Consider the following 24,737-nt stretch of genomic DNA (forward strand, 5'->3'; position numbering starts at 1 on the left):
AAATCAAACAGAGAGCAATAATTTCAATATTCAACTACAACATTCTATTAACTACGCAATTACTTAATTAATTGTATATTGCAATGATTCTTATACAAAATTATAAACATGCAGAAAATTTACAAATCTTACATATATAATATTTAAAAGATATAAAAATGAAATATCTATTATATTTTTTACTCTCTCTCCAATATGCTACAACATAGATTAAAAACAAAATAAATTAAATGTATAGATAAGAATTTTTCTTATGTATTCTAGCGACAAAAAAGCACAAAATTATATAGACTGTTATATATTCACGATAATATTGCGCGAAGAATCATGATGTTCAATTCTTAAATTGAAAAACAATTTAAAGTTATATATCAGAGTAAAGAAAATCTACTTTTAAATTAAACTAAAGAAGAAGAAATAAGATATATCGGAAATTTTAAATTTAAAAGATATAATCTTGCAGGTCAATGCAAGATGTCTCTATTTTTGCAACAGAAATTAAAAACATCTTTTAATATCTTTTAACATACGAAAGTGCGAGAAGGCAATTAAGAGCTAGAGCGATAATTTGTGCGCAAATTTTATTATAATTGAATTATATTAACATAACAAAGTAGCGCGGTAAACTTAATAATAGAAAGCATACGTTTCGGTCTTTTTTTGACCAAATTACAAAGTGTAATTGCGTAAAAGACTTTGTAATTGCGCTGAAAATAATCAAAAAAGGAAATGTACGCTTTTTATTATTGACTCTATCACGCTACTTTATTGTGTTAATATAATTTGATTATAATAAAATTTGCGCACAAATTACCGCGCTGGCTCTTAATTGCTTTCTCTCACCTTCGTATAATATATTTGTAAGAGCTTTTATCGCTTCATATCTTTTAAATCTTAAATTTCCGATCTATTTCTTATTTCCTTCTTCTTCTTTAGTTTAATTTAAAAGTAGATTTTTTCTGTGCTTTGACATATAACTTTGAATTGTTCTTCAAAAGTTCTTTAAAAGTTGAACGTGTCGTAATTCCTCGCGCAATACCGTCGTATTATCAGCGAAAAAGATTTGAGAATCATTGGTACTGCGATAGATTAGAAATCGCAATAGCAAGCTATCTCTCTATCCATTTTGAAATTTGTCTACGTCGGATTTCAGTCAAGATTGTTGAGCGCGAAAAGGTCAACAAACCATTGCGAGTACAATCGGCGATTTCTGTCACGTTTTGTCGATGCGCAAAGCAGCTCAAAGCAATACCGTACTAGCGTACCTTTACCTAGCGAATTTTTCTTATATTGCACAGTTTCTTTATCGCATGCATTTACGCCGCGACAAAGAAAACCATCATCGATTTTAGCGTTTCGTCGAGCGGACGCGATAAGAATCGATGCGATTCCCTTCCCGTAATAATCTCGGGGTTATGCGCGACCGATAACGAGTTCGTCTGTAGTAATCTACGCTGATTGCTACCTTCGGTGTCGCCTTTCACTTTACTTTACGGATATTTTATTTTACGACTTTCTCTCTCGCGAACGCACTCTCTTCGCGGTAACGACGCTCCTCGCAGAATACGCGCTTAGAACACAATCCCCTGTGGCCTATATTTACATTTTACGGTAATCACAGAGATTGTACACTTACCAGACTTCGGTGTTAGGGGCGTTTTCTCACTGGCGCTTGGAATTTATAACAGCTGTGAAAAGTCCAATGAAAAAGAGAAAGAGAGAGAGAAAGAGAAAGAGAGAGAGAGAGAGAGAGATCAATTTCCTTCAAAAATTTGATTAAATCATAAAAATGAAAGAAAATCTAAGTTGATGGGTAGTTTTCAGCGCGTATTCAGGATATGGAAACTAGATAATGAAAATGTCACGATATAATACAAACTGAAATATTCTAATTGGGATTTACTGTTAATACTCTTAAAGTCATGAGAAGAAAATATGAAATTATTTTCCTAGATTAGTCATTTCAATAATCGGATTCTGCACGTGCTTCGTCTCACAGAAGCAACAAAAGTTTACCTCGTCGACAGAGAGCTAACAACATACGACGTCGTGAAAACGCGGCCGAGAAGGTCGCTACAAAGCGATACGCACGTGTCTCCTCTTCTCCCGCGAAGTCGGGAATATCGAGCGGTCAATACTTGTCCTCTTCTTCGACAAGGGTCGGGCCTCGTTGAGGGCCCCCCCTCGTACTCGAAGACAATTCCGAAGCGTAAGACGTTTCAATGGAAGTCTGTTGCAACTCGCCAGACTTGCTAGATCATTCTTCTGAAACCGAAGCGATCGATCCTCGAATTTTATAGAACGTGAAGATTCTCGCAACTTTTCGACTTGCTATCGCGTGCCCAGACCTTGTCGAGCAAATTACGCACTTTCAGGCTGGTGCTGGTCCGACTGCCGCGGTACTTTTTAGGCGAGTTGTTCTCCGAGCACGAACCCAGGGGCGATTTGCTGCGATTTTTCCGCGATCTTTTCCGAAACATTTCTCTGGTCCTCTCGGGGTTCTCTAGCTTCAGACGAATTTGCGTGAGCAGGCCGACTAGCAACTCGTCGACGTTATGATTGATGCCGACGGATGTCTCGATGAATTTGCAATCGTAAGACGTCGCCATGGATTTACCCTCTGTAACGGCAGAATCGATTAATTCAAGATGACATCGCGAATTGATTCCGAAAATTTTACGTGCGCGCGATTTATCTCAACTTTTAATTAATAAAATGCTTCGGTTATCGTGCATTCTTGTAATTTTCAAGATATAAATATATTGAATCAAAATATCAACGGCTTAATCTCTAGCTTATTTAGAATGTTATGTACTATATATTTTTTTAAAAATTAAAACATGAATTTGTATGATATTAGCCTCATCAAATATATGTAGCTTTAAAATCAATTAAAGAAAGCGAGAATTATTTTCATTATTTTTCCAATACATTCAGTAAATTATTTCTAACATAATTAAATATAAGACTCCAATTTTGGAAGAAAATGTTCAAGGAAAGATAAGTCACGTATACAATTAGTGCCATGTTTTGAAATTATTTAAATCATTTTATACAAAGTTAAAGAGGATGAATGCTTATTCTCGTCTATTCTCCTCTCTCTTCCTTTTGCAAATATAAATTGCATATATAAATATAAATATGTACAATATATATATATATATATATATAAAATATAACAGTATATAATAAATAATGATTTATTATAGTAATAAAGCTTAATAGCGAGAAAGATGCTATTAATTTAATTATGTTTAATTGTACAGAAACGATATATTTTATGCACCGACGCGTTCGCCAGAGGGTTAAATGGTTTTCCTTCGCTCCGCCGCCCTCAGAGAATTTGCATCAAGGCACAGCAAGATGCTGTGTCAGAACATTTAGATATATATACATTGCGTTATCTGCGTTATCGCCTTATATCAGCGTTTCACGTTAAATGCCACCTCAATGATAGATAGACTCCTCGTTTGTTGAATATACATACGAATTTTTATTCTCGCGTGTCCTCGCAAACCATCCGAACAAACGATGTCGCGAGGGGAACGTCGATTATTGGGGTCAGACTGAGAAAAAATGCCGTACCTTCGGTCGATACCAGTCTACTGCGAACCAGGTCGACCTTGTTCCCTACGAGAATGACCGCCCTCGCGGACATGTGATCGCTCCTCCATAAGGATTGGAGAACCTCCTCGGCGACGCGCACTGACGCGCGATCGGTCGTAGAATAAACGACGCAGTACGCGTGCGGCTCATATGTCGCGATGCAATTCTCCGGCTGCAAGCATTAATCATGACAAAGGTATTAATACTAATAACTCTATCGAGTCTGGCAATCTCCGAGATTTATGAAACTCATTATATATACGTCACAATCGTTTTATATCAGTAATCTTTAAGGAAATCTCACATAAAATTTAATACATTTAATCAAAATGACATTTTTGCTGTATTAGGTTTTTTGTATAGTAGAAAAGTAATTTTATGATTTTATTTTGATATGAAAGTTTTTAAAAATATTTTTATTTTTTATGTTAAAATATGTAATGTAGTGTTCTAATTTTATATTAAAAAGCATATTTTCTTAAAGATTCATACACATACACACACATAATACAATTGGTTCCAAGTAATAATCATGACGGAAACATTAAACATTAATGATAGAATGGAACTTGGCAGTCTATCTCTAATTTATAAGGTTTATTTGTCGTTTGTCACTTATAAAATGATCATCTCATATTAACAAACTTTGATAATTTCTAAAGAAATTAATTAATATCCAATTGGGATATCTTATTTTAGTTAAATTATACATATTTTAAGAATTAAAAGAAAAATATTCACAATTTTGTAATATATATATATATATTTTTTTTTTCTTTTATTGTAAGAAATTTTAAAAACTCTTTATCATTTACTTGTTATTGTATTTAATTTTAAAGTATATGTAAGATATGCATCTTAAAAAATGTGTTGTTTTGAAATATTTCAGATGTTTTTTCGATTGAATTTCTTCAAATCCGATAAGAGCTTATATTTTTCATTAATCCTTCCGCTATACAAATAGATGAAAAAATTCATTTCTTTTTAATTCAATGAGATTTTTTTTTGGTTGGATCTATTATAAAGAAGCGCATTTTTTGTTAAATAAATATTATAAAAGAAAACTTCTATATAGAAATTATATAAAAGCAAGCTTGAAAAGTTTGCCATTGTGCTCGGCAAAACTTCTACAAAAGGAAGATATACAGATTTACTGTAACGTGTTTATACGATAAACTATGGAACAAAAATCAAAAAATATTATGAAAAGTTAAAATCTGCTTTATAAAACTGTGACCTAAGATTACCAAACATTTTAAACATAATCTCGATGTTCTTATTGTTAATTATGATAAATAATGATAAAGAAAGATAAAAATGTTCTTATAAATCGTTGCGTAAAATATATATATATATATCTTCAATTAAAATCAAATTAAATTAATGATCGAAAGAGACAGTTTGTTGTTCATTATATAGATATTGAGTAACTCGATACTTTGAAGCTTGGAAGATTGGTTTCTTGCAATCAATACGTAAATAAAGTTAATTCTTCAGTTCTTACATTTTGTATTTATTATATTCTCCGTTTGAAAATATTAGCTTTCATGTTTTCCAGTTTTTACTAGAGAGACGATATAATTAGTTGATTTTTAATTATGATATTTAAAAAATATTTATTTTAAAATAAATATTATTTTGCGTTATCCTTGAGAAAACGCGTAATTATTGATGCGTCAATCATCTCGTTTTAATTAAATTCAGGATTATTAGTACACTATTGGTGCCATAATTAAGATCGAATGGTTTACAAAGCGATATCTCTATTTCTTTATTTAAATTTTTTTGTTTTTTTAAAGAACAATTGAATTTTGCTGGCATTATCTATTCGAGTGAAAGTTCCTGGAACGTATAATTGCAATCGCAGCATAATTGTGACACCCACTCAGAATGTTATAGGCTATAAATAATAATCTCCAGCAATATTTTTTGCTGATGTATTCTATAATTGGTGTTTGTAACGAAGTCCAGTTAAAACGAGATTTAGAAATAGAAGAGAGACCAGCTTCAGATTACTGTAAGGAGCATAAATTATATTTCCGTGGAGCTTTGCAAAAGCAAAACCGAGAATAATATTCAGATTAATTTGGAGCGATTATCTTGGCTATCTAAATTTGTCTTAGTAATTTGCCATATCCCTTTCTAGCTTAAATATCGATTTAATGTAAACAGGGACGAAAAAGTGACGTAACATTTATCTAAATCTTTCTTCTTGTATAAACGCAAACGACATTCGCTGGAGTACATAATTTAAAATATTTATAAAAATATTTTTAAACAATGATCACGATAAAATAATGATCACGAAATATACGAGAAATTCAAGCTTGCTTTTATAAAATATATGAGAATATGAAAATCTTTCGCAGATACGTTGAAAATATAAATAAATCTAATTGCTCTCTTTTTTTTTTTATTAGCAAAAATAGAAGTCCGGTATGTGTTCGACTAAGGAGGTTAATCGGGGTTAGCGCTAAACCGCATTAACGCAGCCAACCGTTAAAGGTTAAGATCGCAACGAGTGCGGGCTCTGCGATTTTTCGAACGATTATCGAAAGAATTATCTCGAACCGTATCAAAGGCGCGGCATCTCGTGATATCGAATATATCTACGGGATCGACCGCTCTTAACGGTCGAACGCGCGGTATGGCTCGATGCTCGTCAATGACTCGGAGCACGCCTGGTTGAACGAAGGCAAGAGAGAAAGAGGAACGCTTCGTTACACCCTCAGGTCCTTTTTCTTACCCCTCCGAGATTCACGCGGCAAAGCTCGCAGTTACCTCGTCACGCGATAACTCTTACTTGGCCGGTTACACACAGACCGCAAATCGGACTGTCACGCCGCATTTGGATGCCAGACGGTGACCGCAAGCTTAGATAACATTGCTCTAAATGGCAGTTTTCGCATAACGTACCCCTTAATGTGAAAAGTAATGTGGGTCACGCCAATCGTGATATTGGTTTCAAAAAAGAACATCTTGAAACTTTTTAATTCAACTTGTTTTCTTCCTTATATATATATTTAATTTGTCCTAATATTTTTGTATATTTTATGGTTATTATAAATCATTTAAAGATATATATTATATGATTATTTAAAATTAAAATTTATTTTTATTAAGTATCCTTTTTAGTTATTTTTGCATTATGACTTCCTCTCTTTTCAAAAAAGATTAATCTGTCTAAAGCAAGATTTTGTTTTCATATATATATTTTTTTCTTTTTCAACATACAAAATTACATTTTTAATGTACCAATTACATTTTCAAATTATAAAGAAAAAGGACGATATTAATAGTATACAGAAAATCAATGCTTGCGTGTTCATCTTGTTTATTTTGCAAGTTACTACGCGTGCGATAAAAAAACGCGATGTGCCGAGGAAGTACGCATGAAAGAGAACAGCAATGCTCTCGGACACATTACTCGTTAACGTATTTACATTGATTAAATAAAGCATGTGGAAGTTCGACTCTAAAACCACAACATAGGGTCAAGCGCTGGCCCATTTACGTTTAACTTTGTTGGTAAACCTTGCTAACGAATTCACATAACTGCGAAATAAATACGGGAGTATTCCAAATTTTCTCTTCTCCTCTTTTTTCCCTTTCTCCTTCTTTCTCGCTTTTTTAAATTTATAGCCAATGTTTCCTCAAAATTTGATCGTGTATAAGCTTCTTTCATAGAACTTCCTAATTTCTTTCCACTTTCTCTCTCTCTTCAACTCTCTCTCTCTCTCTCTCTCTCTCTCTCTCTCTCTCTGAATATTATCTGCGAGTGTTTTGTAAGATGAGAAAGTGCTGAGTTCTTTAAATAAGCGAAACATCCTCAAATAATCATTAATCTCATCTGCTTATTTAATTTAAGCAATCTTCTTTAATGAAGATTTGGAAATAAAGTGTTCGTGTTCCCAAATTCACTGAAAATTTACAATATATATTACGTGAATTATAGATTTTCAGTATTGATAATTAATTCTGGAACTCGGCCATGATGTATTTTATTTTTTTATAACCTTTCCATCTTCAACATCAATCATTACGGTAACTAGATTGCAAATTAAAATATCGTTAAAATAAAATCCATTTGAAATTAGAGTTAATTGAACAACAAAATCAATTTATCAAATTTAAAATTAGTTCTGTAACAATGCGTTATAACATACATTGTAATATTATATATTTTGAGCTATTGTCGAAGTAACCACACGTTTAATGTGGCTATATAGTTAATATTATAAATGTATGTTAAATATTGTGAATAATAGATGTATATAACTATGAATTATCGCAAACTGCTTATAAATTAAGTTTGTACGCGATATTATTTCACTAACATATATTCTCATTTTTGAATAATTTATCTTCATAGGTATACTAATACAGCTTTGTTTACATGTTAGATTTCACGAAATAACAATAGTGTAATTTCTAGTTGAATCTTTAATACAAATTATATAGCTTGCTTTATAATTATTGCTACAACTATTCATTTACAGATTTTTTGATTAAAATGTAGGATTAATTTTTTTAAGAAAAATTTTATATATATAAGGCGCTTTCTTTTTACAATTTTTTAATTGCCAATTTCAAGTAAAGATGTTGCAAATTATTTCATAAATTAATTTTATCATCGTAAAGTTTAACATTGCATAAATAAAAGTAAAAGTAAAAATAATCTAGTTTTTTTATTCTTATATATTTTTATATATTTTATTTCTTCGATTTTTAAATAATCAAAATCTATTCGTTCCTTATTGCTTATTATACAAAGATTGTTATCAATTGCTCTACTTGTCAAAATGAAAGTTTCTTTGAATTGATTTATTGAAAGATGGATTGATAAAAATTGAGCCGATATGTATGTAAGATATCAGATATAGCGTAATCTAAATTTATATGGAATCTTGGCGCATAAATATCAAGCCATATCACAAAATCATGCATATCTTTAAGAAATATGGAAACGGAATAAGTAGAAATTTAAATAATAATGCATTTTTTTAATTAAGAAAATAGATCCTTTTGGTGTCAAAAACTTGATGCAATCTTAATGCTCTAAAATTTTTTCTTAAAAAAGAATTGATAGCTTTTTCACCTCATCCATGTTAGAAATTGCAATCACCGCGAGCTTATCTTTGCGTAATAAATACGCATTAACTTAATAGCCCGACCTAATACAATCCCGGGACTATCAACGGAAATCAGGATCTCGGCCTCGCGGCTTAACGTGATTAGCGATCAGCCTTGACTTTCGGTAATACCAAGAATAACGGCGGCGTGCACGTCGTACCGGGCACGGCCTTCGGTTGCCGGAATTCGGGAAATTCAGAACTCCAAGTTCGATTCACCACCGCGCCCCCAATGATGTAGCAATCGTTTATCGTCTTGCCGACACACGCGAGATCGGTCGTGATCGCCCTGATATACATCGTGCCGCGCTGTACGTTGCTGCGAAACGTATACGTTTTAATTAAAGAGTAAATTCGATTGAAATTGTCTGGCGAAGCGTGGCGGCGATTCTACCACCATTCCTCTCCTTCACCAACCCTCCTCATTCATCCCTTCCTTCCCTCCAAAATGTAGACCTCTATATGTATGTACATCGCGACCGAGACTCCCCCCACATTGACAGCGCGCGCGGGTATCGCTGCGGTAGCGCGTCAGCTCGCCCCTGCCATAGAAAATGGATTTTAATTTAATTCTCGCGGTACAAAAGCACACACTCCACGTACCTCCCCCATGCAGCCTCCCTTTCAATTCTCCCCTTCCCCATGTTAACTCGATTATATCGTCCCTGTCGTCGTGAGAGTACTTGGTCGAAGGTTCAAGGCGCGCGTTTCCCTATCCATTTGTTCGACGAAAATGAGAGGAGACGAGATGGCGTGAGATCGCGATTTTGCGGCAGAAATGATTAGTTCAGGGACACGGAAAATTAGCGACGTTACCGTGCACATCAGTGATCAATTGACTGAGGAAAATTTTGTCGAAGACCAATTTTACTATTCTGTTCCCTCGTTACCTATGTGTGTGCATGTGTGGGTGTATACTTTTATCTTCTTTTTCTTCCTTTTCGTATTTGGCATAAGAAATTTATTGGAATTTTTATTGAATAGGAATTCATATATTACGGGTTTTATCAGAATAAATATTTTTAACATTATTGCAACGCGCAATACTAATTCGGCTAATATATTGTGATTTTTATCTTACAAAAATGTCAAAAATTAAGAATATATACGATCTTCATCTGTAATTATAGTATGTGATAATCTGATAACTTCTGACACTAGCGCTATTAACTCACCGTCATCTCGGCACAGGAATGATCGATAAAAGTCAATTCCGACTCTTCGCCAGCCAACAGCACGCTGACAGTCTTTTCACCAGACTCATCATCTGTAATGAATAAAAAGTATCAAGAATATAGTTAGGTTTTTAAACATATAAATTTTAAAATAATGGCATAAACAAGTAAAACTTTCTCATTAAATTGAAAAATGTATAGTAACTAAAAAGAAATATTATGTTAATAATAAAACTTGATATATATTTCTCATTAAAATATAAAAAGCTAATTTATTAATGAATAAAATTGGAACCAGCTAATTTTAAGATATGGTTTCGAATCGAATAATTACTCTGTGTGAAATGCTTTCCATTTCGAATATTAGAAATATGCAAATATTCATAAAATACAAATCGGATTGAATTCAAGTTGTTTTCTCATTGGTTTCAGAATAAACTTGATTATCCGATGAAGTCAAATAATCCTAAATGACAGGCATATTATTCTTGACATTATCTACAACAATTTTAAATATTACAAATGTAAGAAATGCAAACTTTATTAAAAAAAAATAAAGATTTTTTTCTCTTTATTTATTTTGCTATAAAGTTTTCGCGTGTATAAATCTTTAAATGAGTATCCGCATTCAAAACGAGTTTTATACCGCTTGCGTACATATGAATCTATGTTCGGAAATATGTTCAGGGATACGGAAATATCGCGTGCCATTCCGGACCGCATTGTATCGCACGCGCATGTACAATTTTTTCGTGTCCGTCCGAGTGAAATAATTGCATCCCACTTTATATCGAATAAAGAGTAATACGGTCTACCTGTTTTCGTTCCGATTCATTCAATTGACTTTTATGATTCTTTCGTCTACGCACGACAAAGTCGTTACGTATCGCATTCTCAATCGATCGATCGCATATTGTGACCGGAGACGGAGAAGGCCGTGGATTTTATGACCGTAACATGGTCGACTCACCGATCGAAGTATCGTAGGCGTGCAGGTATTCGGAAGTCATAAATTGAGACACCAGCGAGCTCTTGCCGACGGCAGGGGCGCCTAGCATAAGGACGCGATACGGCGCCGGACCTTGGGACGCGCTGCTCTCCCTCGAGCTTGCCAACGAGCCCGCCGCTGAATTCCGTGCCGATCCTGGATACGAGGCGGTCAGGTGTTCCGTGCTGCGTCGAATAGAAGAAAGGCTAGGCGCGTATCGAGATTAGCATGGGACATGGCTTTAGTATTTATGTTATTATGTATTAGGATGAAAAAGGGGGGCCTGCGAATCAATGTATTATAAATTTTCGGAAAATAAAAAAAGTTGCACTTTTGTTAGATTATTTAATAAATTTCGAAAAAGTTTCACGGTTTATTTAAGTGTATTAGAAAAAATAGGTGGACGCACATTTAACCTGGGAATACCGCAACTTTTTAAAATTACCTTAATGTTATAACCGTGTAAAAATACAAATGTGTATTCTACTAAAATAAATTTAAAAAGTGCTTTTATATATTTTTTATTCATTACATATGTCCATGTAAATATATGCATTTTATAAAAAATATTGTGAGAAAAATGTGAGAACCGCAATATTTTTTATGGACACTTTTTCGCACTTTATATTCCATATTAAAGTAAATGATTATAAATCATAAAAATGAATTTGAGAAAAACTACTTGACTAGGAGCATTTTTTTAAAAAAGATTGCAGTAAAAAATGATTTGCATTATAATAAAAATATAATTTAAAGTAAACATTATATTTATTTCAATGTTTATTAGTTGAAAATGGATAATTCAAATTTTTATTATACTTTTTTGATTCACCTAATTCACATTTTTAAAACATATTTAAAATAAGATGAAAGAGCGCATATTAATTGTAAGATATAAAATAAAATACAAGGGAGAGAATTTCCACTCGATTGCGAAACGTTATCAAATAAGTTGTCTCTCGTAAAAAAAATTTATCAACGTGCGAGGAAATGCGTCTGAAAGTTATTTAATTTTATGGCACAATCTAAAACGAAGAGAAAATCCGTCTTTTTGAGACAATCTATAAAAAATCTTATATTGTATTTCATATATTTATGTCAACACATATACTTTGTCTTTCTCTTTCCATCTCTTTTTTCTCTTAGAATATATGTGTATTTCTTTTTAAGTAAAAACAACGGTACTTTTTGAAAAATATAGCATCTATTTTAATTAATTATTCTATTTTAAATAAAATTCTGCAGCTCGAAGGCTTAATTTACTAAAGCTTTTTAGTCTTTAGTACTCATATGGATCGTCAAATAACAAGTTACATTTTTGTCTCAGTATATCTATATAGCAAACCTTTCCTCTGTGACATCCTAAATAAATAATAAAAACATTATATATATAATCGTATGTCTCGTAAGATTTTACGTCAAACTTCGAGGACACGTTCTCGTGAGGATATAAGACAATTTTATCTTGGCGGAGATTTCCTCGGCGTGTGTGCCGCCTTTTCATATAACAATTCCGGAATTTTCAGTGTCAAATATTTTAAGCAATGGAGTTCCAAATCAAGATTTCGCTAAACTTTACTTGAAATTAACTGAGAAATAGGACTCTGCAGCTCAAGGGCTTAATTTACTAAAGCCTTTTAGCCTTTAATGTTAAACACATCTATAATTACGTTCTACGGTTTAAATTTTCGTAGAGGAAAGGTCAACTCCGATTTTATCACGGAATATATTCCTGTAATTAAACTTTAGGAAATAATTTGTGTACACATATACGACATATTATTTAAAGTATAAATTTTAAGAAATATTCTGTATATATTGTATCGGAAATACATTTTACTTTTCGTTTTATATATTGATATCAGACTCAATACGGTTGCATCCAGAAAGAGAGGAAGAATCGTAACAGGTTTATTCAATTGCGCGTGAATATTCAACGTTTTGCATTTCGGTCGACAGAAGCTGAGTAATAAGATCAATGTTCATGACGACAGGACTAGTTACCTGATTGTGAGTCGCTAGTATTTCTGCGTTTCGTTAATTTATTTTGAAATTGTACGCTGTTATATATTTGTATAAATGCAAGTATATTTAATAGCGTTATATAATATGATTATATTATTTTGTTTTTATATTATATTATTTTATATTGTCTTTTTTTAATTTTATATTGCTTTTTTATATTGTTTGCTTTTAAAGCACTTGTTTTAAAGAGTATTATTAATTGCAAATATTATCTGCAAAAAGCAGAATAAATATCTCTGCGAAAAGATGAAACTTAAAATTTAAATCTTTTTACGGGATTCTAATTTTTTAGTAAACATCAATATATTACACGCGAATTATCCACCGTAAATATAGTATTTCAAAATACAAAATGCAATTTACTGCAGTATACTCGGTGCATAATATTTCACATAGGAAAAATGCAAGAGAACGTTTTAAAATTTAGAATACAAATATGCTGCAGGAAACGAGAGATATGAAATATAATATCTTATATCTCTCAAATGTTTACATCAACTGCATAATATTTATTTGAAATATTACATCCAGAGCCTCACGATATATTATATTTGCGTGGTGTTTGAGGACCACGCTCTAAGGTCCAACGCGCGTGTCTACGTCACATCAACGCCACACGTAAACTCACGCGTTCGATCTAGAGCGACGGCCCGGCCCGTTCCTGCGACGAGAAGAGGGTGAAACCGGAGATAGAGGCCGGAGATATTTTACGGCGCGCTCTTTTCGAGCGGAGCAGACGAAGCGGTACAATCGCAGATATCGTCGACCGACCGTAGAGTAATAAGTGGAACTGTCGATATTGTTACGGCTATCAACGCTCCGTTAACAAAAATACATTCTTGTCAATTTTCTCTCGAAATCCCTTTATACCGCGTGAATATAAAGAAAATAAGTTCGCAATGATAGAGAACGTTACTTCTTGAAAACAATGATAAAAGACTCGAAGATACGGAGAGTCGATTTTATTGATAGCTAATGTGACTTTTTCATAATGAATAGTTAAGTTAAATATAAAGAAATCGTGCTTAAATTTCGATTTTTATAATTTATTGAAATAGGGAGAAGTGTTGCATATAGCGCCATTCAAAAATATTAGATTTGAAAAGAAAATTCGTATAATGTTTCCCGTGAGAGAAACATTATCTATATCGTCTGAATCGCGTTGATCGAACTCACCTGGAATTACTGGATGCGACGCTGTTATTAGAACGCGATCTGCGGCTCTTGAGGGAATCGCCCCGATTCACCACTCCTTTACCCGTGATACTGAAATGCCGTAATCTGTAGTATTCCTCCTCCACGCCGGTATTGGGCATGCTCGCTACTCGTGATCTCTGTTGCGGAAGACACAGATAATTCGGTCGACCGGAAGAACGACTGCCGGGTGCCTTGACTGACTGCGATCGGCTATGATGAGGACTTCCATATCTGCAATAGAAGATAACACGATTGCTATTACTCGGATATATTGAATATATACAGGATGATTCACAGAAAGAAAAATCAATACTTTACGAGATACGATGTTGATGATCTTTATAAAATATTTTCAAAGTAATAAAAATTATTTTTTTCAAATTTTTTCGAAATTATTCGCTTTCAGCCATTCTAACGATTGTGAACGAAATGTTAATAAATATATGTGAAGAATAAACTACGAAGAATATCTGTTAAGATTAAAAATGGGATTTTGGGAAACTCTTTAGAATATTTAAGAATTTTGCTGAATTTTGTTATTAAAAAAATCAAAATCTTTTTTAAATGTTGAGCAATAATTTTTTTACTATCTACAATATTATATATATATATATATATATATATATATATATATATATATCTTTCAATTTAAATCAGCTGAATATTCATAATTGAATACATGTACATCGAATATACTTTTATCCGTAATACTTGATGTTTTCCCGAAGCATGGATTTTTCCTTTTGAGATATCCTACATAAGCCCGTGAATATTGAATATTCTCGGTTAAAACTTCCGACAAGATTTCAGAGGAAACTTTTCCTTTTACCGGGATCGCGAGAACACATTAAATTATTTTAAAATACATGAAAGAAATCATATATTTTTTTAAGCTCTTCTTTCATATATAATTACTGATTAATATTTATTAGCTTCATTACATTAGATAGATACATGAAAATGATGTTTAATATTTTTTTAATACTTTAATATCTTGCTTTAATATATTTTAATATATCATTGAGTACGTTATCGATAAAATGTTTAATTTCGAAGATATTACTAGCTATTAATTATACGGCAAAATCCAAAATAAAACTTTCTCCGCTCGTCAAGAGATATCATTATATTAATAACTTCAAAGTAGACCGGCTATATTTCGCCAAACGTCATCTATTAGTTACAACCCCTTGGACATTCAAATCTTTATGAAGCCTATATCTCGAGATGGACCGTGTCCGTTTTACGGGGACCACCGGGGAGAAACCGCAGATGCCGCAGGCGGTCAATATCATTCGCTCACCTCATCTCAAAGTCGTGTATTTCCTGCAAGGTGAGGGTATTGGCGACGTCTAGCAACTGCCGCATGTTCTCCTCGCGTCGTCTGGCATCGGCGTCCGGGTGTAGTAAAATCGTCGCCGCGGGCGCGTCCAGCGATAAGGATGGCTGTTGTACGACGATTGTCGCCTGGGTCGATCGCTTACCGGCGCCTCCGGCGCTTCCACCTTTAGGATATAAAAAAATTTATCATCCGTTATTCTGCATCCGAGCTTGTTGATTTTGCGGGTCACGAAGGAACGGTGGAGGAGAGAAAGAGTTAATCCTTCCGTCCCCGTTTCCTCATGACATCTTCTCCCCTTATTCAACCCTAGCGCGGCACGGAACGCGTTTTTGAAGTTTTTAGACTCGCCCTTTTTGGTTCCCCTCCTCGGCGAGACCGCCGAGAGGGTGCGTTTATGCCAGATGCGTGCCTGACGACATATTTCGTCATTGTATCCCGCCGGAACCGCCGTCACTCGTGTATATTACCGTTGATGATACTTTGCTTCCGATACAGCGGCAGAATCTTGATAAGACTGATAGGGATCAATTGCAGCGGAAGAAATTTCAATTTGTTCGGCGAATGTACAAGCTGAGAGATTATCATCCCAAACAATTTCCACAGTTGTAATTGAACAAAGAATAAGAGGATAAAATTTAATTAAAATAGTTTTTCTGTTTACTATTTATGCCATATTTTACACTATTTTCTAATATTATATAATTTGCATTCATTTGACATTTATACAAAGTATGTCAAATCAATCGCTGCAACTTCCATCTGCGGAATCTTTTGTCGAAGTGTAGAGAATCAATATTCCCTCAAAAAAGACATGCCGAAATATAAATAGTTTCCCAAATGTAAATGATTGCGAAAACGAAAGAGTTGAAAATAAGAAATAAAAGTGAAGTTTGTTCTGTGATTAATTCTGACAAGAGATATTAATCTATGACTCGCTTGAAGAAAGAATTTAATATGGAAACTCGGTATAATCTAAAAGCCGATGAATTTTAAATACATTATACACTCTTTCGTAATGTATACATATATAATATACGTCGTAATACATCGAACTCATTTCAATTTTTTGATGAGTTTGGAATCAAAGTTTAAACTTTTTGTGATTGCTTAGTACCATATATCAATATATATATAATAGCATTTAATTAAATTTTCATTAAGAAAAGCAAACTTGTTTTCAGAATCGATTACGCAATCATCTTTTAAAAGTGCAAGGAGAAACATTTTCGCACCAATTACAGTAATTACTTTTTTGCATTAAAACATTCGATCGAATAAAATACATATGTCACTTGAAAATGATAAGAACTAAAATGTGGAAAAATTCAGATTGCATGATCGGTTTGAGAATTCATAAATGGATATTCGCTAGCTTATGCTTCAAACAATTTTTATAATTACTTTTCCAAATAAATTAGATTTCAGATCACAATAACCTAACAATAATGATCACAGCATGATCCTACTATGTAGACGGTAGTTGCGGTTCGTAAACTTTTTTCATTCGGGATTGTTCTCGGTATAGTAATTTCTAACTCAACCTGAAGGTCGACAAGGATCTTTAAGACGAATAAACTTCTCGTTTAAACAAAAGTTCTGCAATCTGCGAACTCGCGCAATTGCAATTACCGAGATTCCATCCGGCACTGACGGACAGAATAATAACGAGGATTGTAGATAGCGAGGACGGCGATCCCACGGACATCATGGTGTGTGTGCGTGTGTGTGTGTGTGTGTGTGTGTATATATGTGTATCTGTGTATACTAGTGAACAGAAACAAACAGGTAACGACAAAGCGTGATCCGATAGCAAGAATTGCAAGCGGCATTCCCAAGTCTTCTCTTTCGCGCTGCTAATCGATGCGATGCCGCGACGTAGCCGAAACAAGCTGATCGCGCGTGAATTAAAACCGATTTAATTTCGACAAATTTTTAGATTTCCATGTTACAGACATAAAGTGAAATGATTTCACTTTATGTGGTCTATTTATATAATTCTGATTGGACGAGATAAAATTATGATTTTTATAACCGAATAAATGTACTCTCAAATTAATGTTAATTAAAATTTGAAGAAAAAAGAAAAATCACTGTGTGTTAAATATATAAAATACTTTCAATATGTACACATATATAATTAGATATAAAATAGAGAAAAATCGTAAAATTGGATCCTAATTGCATTCAGTATGATCGGAATCTTTTGTAATTTTTGTAAATTTTGTAAATTTATTGAAAATGATATATGCTTAAGCATTTTTCTATATCTATAATGTTAAAAATCGAGTTCTCAACAAAATTATACCGATTCGATCCATATCACAATAACGTTGCTCTCGATAAATCTACATCTATTTATTTATCTATATATAACTTGTGATACACATAGAAAGCAAAGATACGGAAGAAGTAAATTGTAAATGTCAAGAGATTGAGATTGATGTGATGATTTAAAATTTTTTTAAATATATGAATTTTAACTAATATAGATAGTGTGATACACAATTCGTGAATATATTTAAACACATTAAATGTTCAAATTTATCTATATAAATCTAAATATATAATAAACTATAAAAAAATTATATGTTAATTTTCTGAATTATTGGCATAACGAATATTGGAATATATCTCATGTTCCTATCTCTTCCTTCATATGGGCTGCCTTCGTAAATATTAAATCAAGTTAGTAAAGATTTAAGCGTAATTTTTTTGTCCTTGTTTTTAGAAAAAGAATATTTAAATCTCTTTTATTTAATATGTATGCGAACGGTTTCTTATACGCGATGGCGACAAAAATCACACTAAAAAACACTAAGATTGATGTATTTTGTACACGCAACAAAATTTCAATGAACGATCAAAGCAACAGCGATGTTATTCCCTTCGGCTGCGGCATTCTCGATTACCATCGCAGTATTTGCGCGACAACGAGTGACAACATTAAGAATGTCAACATAAGAACCGAGTCTCGCGAGGACGAGTTTCGTCAAGGACGTAATATCCATTGCTCTTTTTTCTTCCTTTCCTATCTCGCGGGGCCCATAAACGTTGTCGTCGTTGTTGTCGCCGCTCGTTGTCGTTGGTCTGAGACCCGCGCGAAAGAGACGCAAGCGTGATTGACAACGCAGAGAAAGAGGACAGAGGCGCAGCGAAAACAAGAGATGGTGAACAAAGGAGAAGAAGCCGAAGCGCATTCGCATATAGTCGCATACGTGTGTTAACGTACTGTATCCACGCAACACCAAGAAGGACAGCCGCCGAAAGGCTGGAGTGGATCGTGTCCCGTCGCTCTCTCACTCACTCACACCATTGTCATCATCATTGTCGTTGTCGTCGTCATTATCGTTATCGTCGTCGTTGTCGCAGTCATTGCACAAGTCTCATGCGCTTTCGACGGCCGCCTTGTGTGGATACGGAAATGACTATATCGTCTATTCGCCGGACTATGTAATACCTATTGCGCAAAACGGGAAAAAGAGCCTGACCCATGAATGAATGGCTGAAACGAGTGGATGAGATTCTGAAAGAAAAGAACATCAATTCATTTCCTTAGAGCTATCGTCCATTTCTCTCGTCTCCTCTCTCGTTTCCTCTCCCTCATGCATATATATACCCGCATACACACGCACATCGCGTACGTCCATACACGTTCATACGGGATTGATTTATACCGATATCGATTGACGCTCTAACTTTGATTAGTCAAATTATTTACTTCCTCCATTCCAAGTCTTTGGAAATTCTCGTAAAATTGATATCGAGAAGCAAAATGTAAAATAAAATAAAATAATACTTTTAGATAAATGAGACAATTGTAATAATTGATCGAATTAATAGTTATAATATTTTAATAATTTAATCAATTTTAATAGTTTTGATTCAATTTTAACGGTAATATATAAAAGAGGACTTCGTGTCGGTTTTGTCAGTTAATAGTTTTTCTCTGGTCAAGGTCTCTGTTTCTATACGGTAAATTAGACTATATCATTGACTATAATACCTCTTTTCTCGCACATGTACAATCTAGAGACAGCGCAAATCGCTAACTGGAATTATAATACTTTAAAGAACCCGACTGTGAAGTCAGTCGATAGCCTTGGTTAAATAACTCTGGTTAGCGATCGACAGTCTCGGCTAAGTAACATAAAACTAAAGAATAAAATCAACAATTCACGGTCAATGCTAACCGAGGTTGCCGGTTGTCAGCCTTTCAATTTGTAATGATAGCCATGAGCGAGCGATCGATCTCCATCAGTAGGATCCAGGTTCATCAAGTACCATGGATATATGAATAAGGCAGTGAGACCGGAATGAAAAAGAGGGAGAGTGAGACAGAGAACGAGTGAGAGAAAGAGAGGAACACTCGCGAAATTCCAGGGAGCGAAAATTCGGATCTCTGTTTTTATGAGAGGGTCGCGACGTGGTTTATCGTTGTTGTCGCGGTTTCGGCGAATTCTTAAGCGACTACATACGTGAGTACCAGCGTGGTACTTTTGCAGAAAACTAGAGGATATTATCGAGAGACTCACCCGCTGATCGTCCTCGTGATTTCGGACTCGTGCTACCCTGAGCGTTACAGCCCTGAGTATTGCACGGCTGAGTTGCACCTATTAGCGATATATCGAGCGGATTGGTCGTCACGTTGATGTTGGGCCTCTTTTGACTCCGTCGCTTGTGATCGGCGATGCCCTTTTCGAGCGCATTCGTCTGAATCGAGTTGACCTTTCCGTCGGTCATGTAATCGATCTGATATGCTGACATCCTGGCGTTTTGCCTTTCCTGGGCGGCCACCAAGTTTCGAATCGAGGAGCGCGTGTCGATCGGATCAGGTTGGCCCGCATCCACGGAGCCCCTCACGGGAGTGCTAAAACATAAAACGGGGGACCATGGAGTATGAATAATCTTGTTGCGATTGAACGAGAGACAGTGATTGACAAGCTCACAGACGAACCATAAATGCTTCTTAAATTATGTTTGCCGAACTTGAATCAATTCGGAATATTGCTCTCGGAATTTAGCTTAGCCGTAAACTTTGTACTCACCCCGAGGGAAAATGATAGCGGGATTAAAAAGCCCGTAAAATCTCTTAAGAAACCTCAGTATTGCCCGAAGTAAAGAAGTTCTTTAATCGCGAAATCATTGCACGAGATAGCAATCCACAATTAGAAGAAGAATAATGTGTGCAACTGACAAATAGTTTTATACAGATAAAATTCTTCTTTATATTATTTCTTCTTTATATTCTTTATATTTTTTTCTTTATATTCTTTATTTTTTTTTAGAAAATCTTCCCAATTTTTTTTCATTTTAAAATAAGAAAATATCGCGCGAACGTACAAAACTTTTTAAAATATTTTTATGATATATCTTTTGGGGAAATCAATATTTCTGATTTTAAACTCTCTTAAATTTTCAACAGTTTTCATCGCGTTATAACATCGATGTATCTTATATGCAGAGCGTCGTTCACTTAAAATGCTTTGCGTGTTAAATCTATTTTTTATATTTTTTTTTTTTTATCACTTGCTCCCTCGTTTAATCATGTATATTTCTCGGCTTGGGATCGCGGTTTATCAACAAGATCGATCAAGTTTACATACCTGAAGAAATCCGCGGTTCTGAGATCCGGAAGAGGCGGGGTTCTACCGCTGCCGCCGAAGGTGAATCTGGTCTCCTGGTGCGCCCCGATCATCGGCGTGGGTGGCGGAAGAGCCGACGTGCCTTCCGTATTGTTATTCGCGACGTGTCCCTGACCGATGGTGCCAATCGTCGCTTTGGGATTGCCCTCCTGTTGGTCCGCGTCGAGTTTCGAGCGAGAGCAACGACTCGACGGACCTGCGACTTCGGTCCCGCAGAGCGATGATGTCGGCGACGTTACCGGAAGCGGCAACGGCGGTGTAGTTTGGTTCACCGGCGCTGCGACGGAAATGGGCGACGTAGGTGATGCCGGCGACGAAGTACGGCTACCCGTGGCTATGTCGTCGGAATGTCCAATGAGATGAATGGGTGACTGCGACGGGGCTGTAGCAGGAGGCGACATTTCGGCCGGCACGTCGATTAGGTCAAAACTGTCGTCTGGCTGCTCCCCGTCCGTCGTCGTCACCTGGAGGACGGCAAAAAATCGTGCATCGATGATATTGATGTATATTATGTGGTTATTGATTTTTTTATATTTTATGTAAATTCAAAAATCCGCAAAAAGAAACATAAATACACGTACAGAGAATGATGAGCTACATTTGTTCGAAAATAAAATAATTTTTTCTTTACCGAAAATATATCGAAATAATAATAGTTTTGAACTGTAAACGATTAGAATAAATAAATAGAATTTTTGACGTAGAATAAAGTCGAGAAAAATGCAGATAGATACACAAATAATTTTTAGTTAATTTAATATTTCTTCCAAACCAAAAAAAAAAATTTTGATAGATGATAATATTTCTCGATATTTTAGCCAAAAAAGTTTCTTAAATTTTATTTAAAAATATTTACCATTAAATTTAAAGTTGTAAATAACAAAGCATTTCATAAACTAAATTTAGATTTTAGAATGTTTTAAATTTACTGTATTCAATAAAAAAATAATCAATCACTTCAATATTCAAGATATTTTGCATAAAATTAAAGAGAGATAGTTCCTTATTAAGCTCAAGAAAGCTATTTAATGCAAATGAATTAAACGGAAAAATAAGAATTAAAAAAATATCTTTGAAATAAGAAAAGAGGGAGAATTAGAAATTTAAAATCATATCGTTCAATATAAATTTATATCAAATTGTTTTAGGAATATTTGCTTGTTATTCGTATCTTTGCGAACTCAGATCCATGAATCACATACACATTTCCTTTAATCGCGTCTCATGAAGAAAAAACGCGGTTCTCGGTAATTATTCGTTTAACACACATAAGGACACACTTGTTAATTAATTTAAAATATCACACCCTGAGCGCGAAACATATATGAAGTTCGCACGTTGCTTTCGTGCTTAACTGCATACTGAAATATGGATACTAAGCACGCAAAGGTGCCCATTAAATCCCAACGCAAAAAATACATTTTTCTCAGTATGGATTCGTTAAGCAGCATACATAGAGGCACGTTACATCGATATCGACATACAGTTTACTAACTTTATTTCTCGATGCAATATCAGATCGCGCGCCCGCTATTAATTATAATACTTAATTGATACTTGATATCATAATATTTATAATATCAAGTTCTAACACGCTCATAATTTGTTAAACTTTAGCTTTGTAAAAGCATACAATAACTCATTGCTGATCAGGCATCAAAAACCTGATGTCATGTTTTATGCACATATGCATGTCCAAGTATATTACATAGAATTAATGATAACACACATTTCATAGACCAAAATTGATAGATCAAGACAAATACAAAATTTTGATTTTATAATAATAGAAAATTTAATTTTAATTCTGATTTTAAATGTTTAATTTTAATTTCGATCTTTTAATGCTAATTATAATAATTAATATTTTAATATTAATTACAATAATTAATATTTTAATGTTAATTTTAATTTTATAGTTCTTTCTTTATTACAATAACATATTATAATAACATATTACAATGGCACAACTATAGAAAGGACATGTGTTATACATATATAACATTTACAACAATGACGTATTATTTACCGCCCACGGTATTTGAATCAAATTTACTCGCCAGCGTTATTTAGCGAAATTATGTGTCAAAATATGTGTCTATTTTGTATGCTCGTCAACGTTCTTACCATAGTGAGCATCGTATTGGCGCTGTCGGTGCTCGTGTTGATCGTTGTCTCCGACGCCGTGCTGGAGCCCATGACCACGACCTTCGGTACCGTCCGGCAGCTACGGCTGCCGCCCGCCGCCTTGAAGTTGAACCGCCGTATCGCGGACGAAAGAAGGTCACCGTCTCGTCCGCCGCCGCCGCCACCGCTGCTATTGTCAGTCCCATGTTGTCCCCGCGATGGCTGCGACTGCGATGTATCCCCCTGATCACACGCGTTACTTCCCAAACTGCCACATCTGGTTGCCGACTCACGATTCCTCGAGCACCCCTGTGACAGGTCGAATTACGAATTCACGCGATAATCAATCGGCGTATATCGGATTCATTAAAATAATGAGATAAAGAAAAATAGGAAAATCAGAAAATCCTCTACTTTTTTTTCGTTCCCATTTGATTCGAACGTCATTATCGAATAATTATGATTAACGACAAGTAACAAGGGAAAAAAATCAGAGTTTAAATAATAAAAAAAAAAAAACTCACTTGGGATTTGTGTTCCGGGGTGGACGGTGGATTCGGTGTGGTCGGCAGCGAGCCCCCCGCAGGGGTACAGTGCCGCAGTCGCGCCAGGGCCGTGCGAAGCCCCTCCGTCACGAGGCTATTTTATTGCTTTTTCGCCGCCGCTCCCCGCGCCGTCTCTCCCTTGCTCCACCTTCTTGCGCGTTGCTCTCTTCTCGCGGAACCCGTCTTCTCTTTACGATCTCCCAGCTGGATGCACGAAATCCACCCGCTGTCGCTCGCCGCAGGGATGATGACCCGCGTGGGACTCGAGAGATTTACCAACACGCTGCCACGTGCCGCTGATTGTGCCGCGCGTCGTTTATCAACCCTTACATTCACCATCGCACATTTGAACTCTCATATGCGACCCAATTCCCCCTTTTATTCCGTTTGTTTGTCTTTTGATTTACCTAAGGACAGAATTGGGCAAAGTAAGAAAATCAATCATTATCAAACACTGATTTTTGACTTTTCAAATCGATGATTGATGAAAATAATGAAAATTAAGATAATCGTCAATTGTGAACTGTTAATCATAAAATAGAGAGATGGGGAAATGCGTTTTTTTATTTTAATTAATTCAATATAACGAAATATTTTTGAAGAAATAATAATGATTTTTCATAAAGTTTATGTTCGATTTCAAATAAAATATTTTAAATTAGTATATATTGTATAGAAGTTAATTCTATACTTTCAATATTTTTAAATTCATATTAATAATTTATATCATTTTTTTTTTTTTGTTACGGTTATATATGAAATTAATTTCTCAATAATATTTATCATACTACATGTAATGAAAATATATTTTATTACAAGATATCAATTAGTATACGCAATAAAAATATTTAATAAAAAGATAAAACACTAATTCTCTTTACATTGAATAATTATCAATTAATAACATCAAATTATAAACCTCTGATTAATAAATAATCTGATTAATTGATAATTAATT

At 34.4% G+C, this 24,737-nt stretch overlaps 1 protein-coding gene across 1 annotated transcript; it reads right to left on the reverse strand.

Annotated features, from left to right (window-relative positions):
• Positions 1–311: 311 nt before the first annotated feature.
• Positions 312–23,507, reverse strand: LOC126858004 (uncharacterized). Its single transcript, XM_050608000.1, has 9 exons — positions 23,235–23,507; positions 21,069–21,571; positions 19,998–20,332; positions 15,427–15,628; positions 14,103–14,354; positions 10,884–11,086; positions 9,914–10,005; positions 3,586–3,778; positions 312–2,620 (listed from the first exon to the last, which is right to left on the reverse strand). Exons 1-9 carry the CDS (start codon positions 23,304–23,306, stop codon positions 2,295–2,297), a joined length of 2,178 nt encoding a protein of 725 aa, XP_050463957.1. The 5' UTR covers positions 23,307–23,507; the 3' UTR covers positions 312–2,294.
• Between the last annotated feature and the right edge of the window lie 1,230 nt (positions 23,508–24,737).

Source organism: Cataglyphis hispanica, chromosome 23 (assembly GCF_021464435.1).
Source record: "Cataglyphis hispanica isolate Lineage 1 chromosome 23, ULB_Chis1_1.0, whole genome shotgun sequence".
NCBI classification, from domain to species: domain Eukaryota; kingdom Metazoa; phylum Arthropoda; class Insecta; order Hymenoptera; family Formicidae; genus Cataglyphis; species Cataglyphis hispanica.

Coding starts and splice junctions, on each gene's coding strand:
- LOC126858004 (XM_050608000.1), bottom strand. CDS start 23,306: ATGGGCTCCAGCACGGCGTCGGAGACAACGATCAACACGAGCACCGAC. Junction 11,087..14,102: donor GTCGCATCCAGTAATTCCAG/GTGAGTTCGATC, acceptor TATTCGACGCAG/CACGGAACACCTGACCGCCT. Junction 2,621..3,585: donor TAGACTGGTATCGACCGAAG/GTACGGCATTTT, acceptor CTGCCGTTACAG/AGGGTAAATCCATGGCGACG.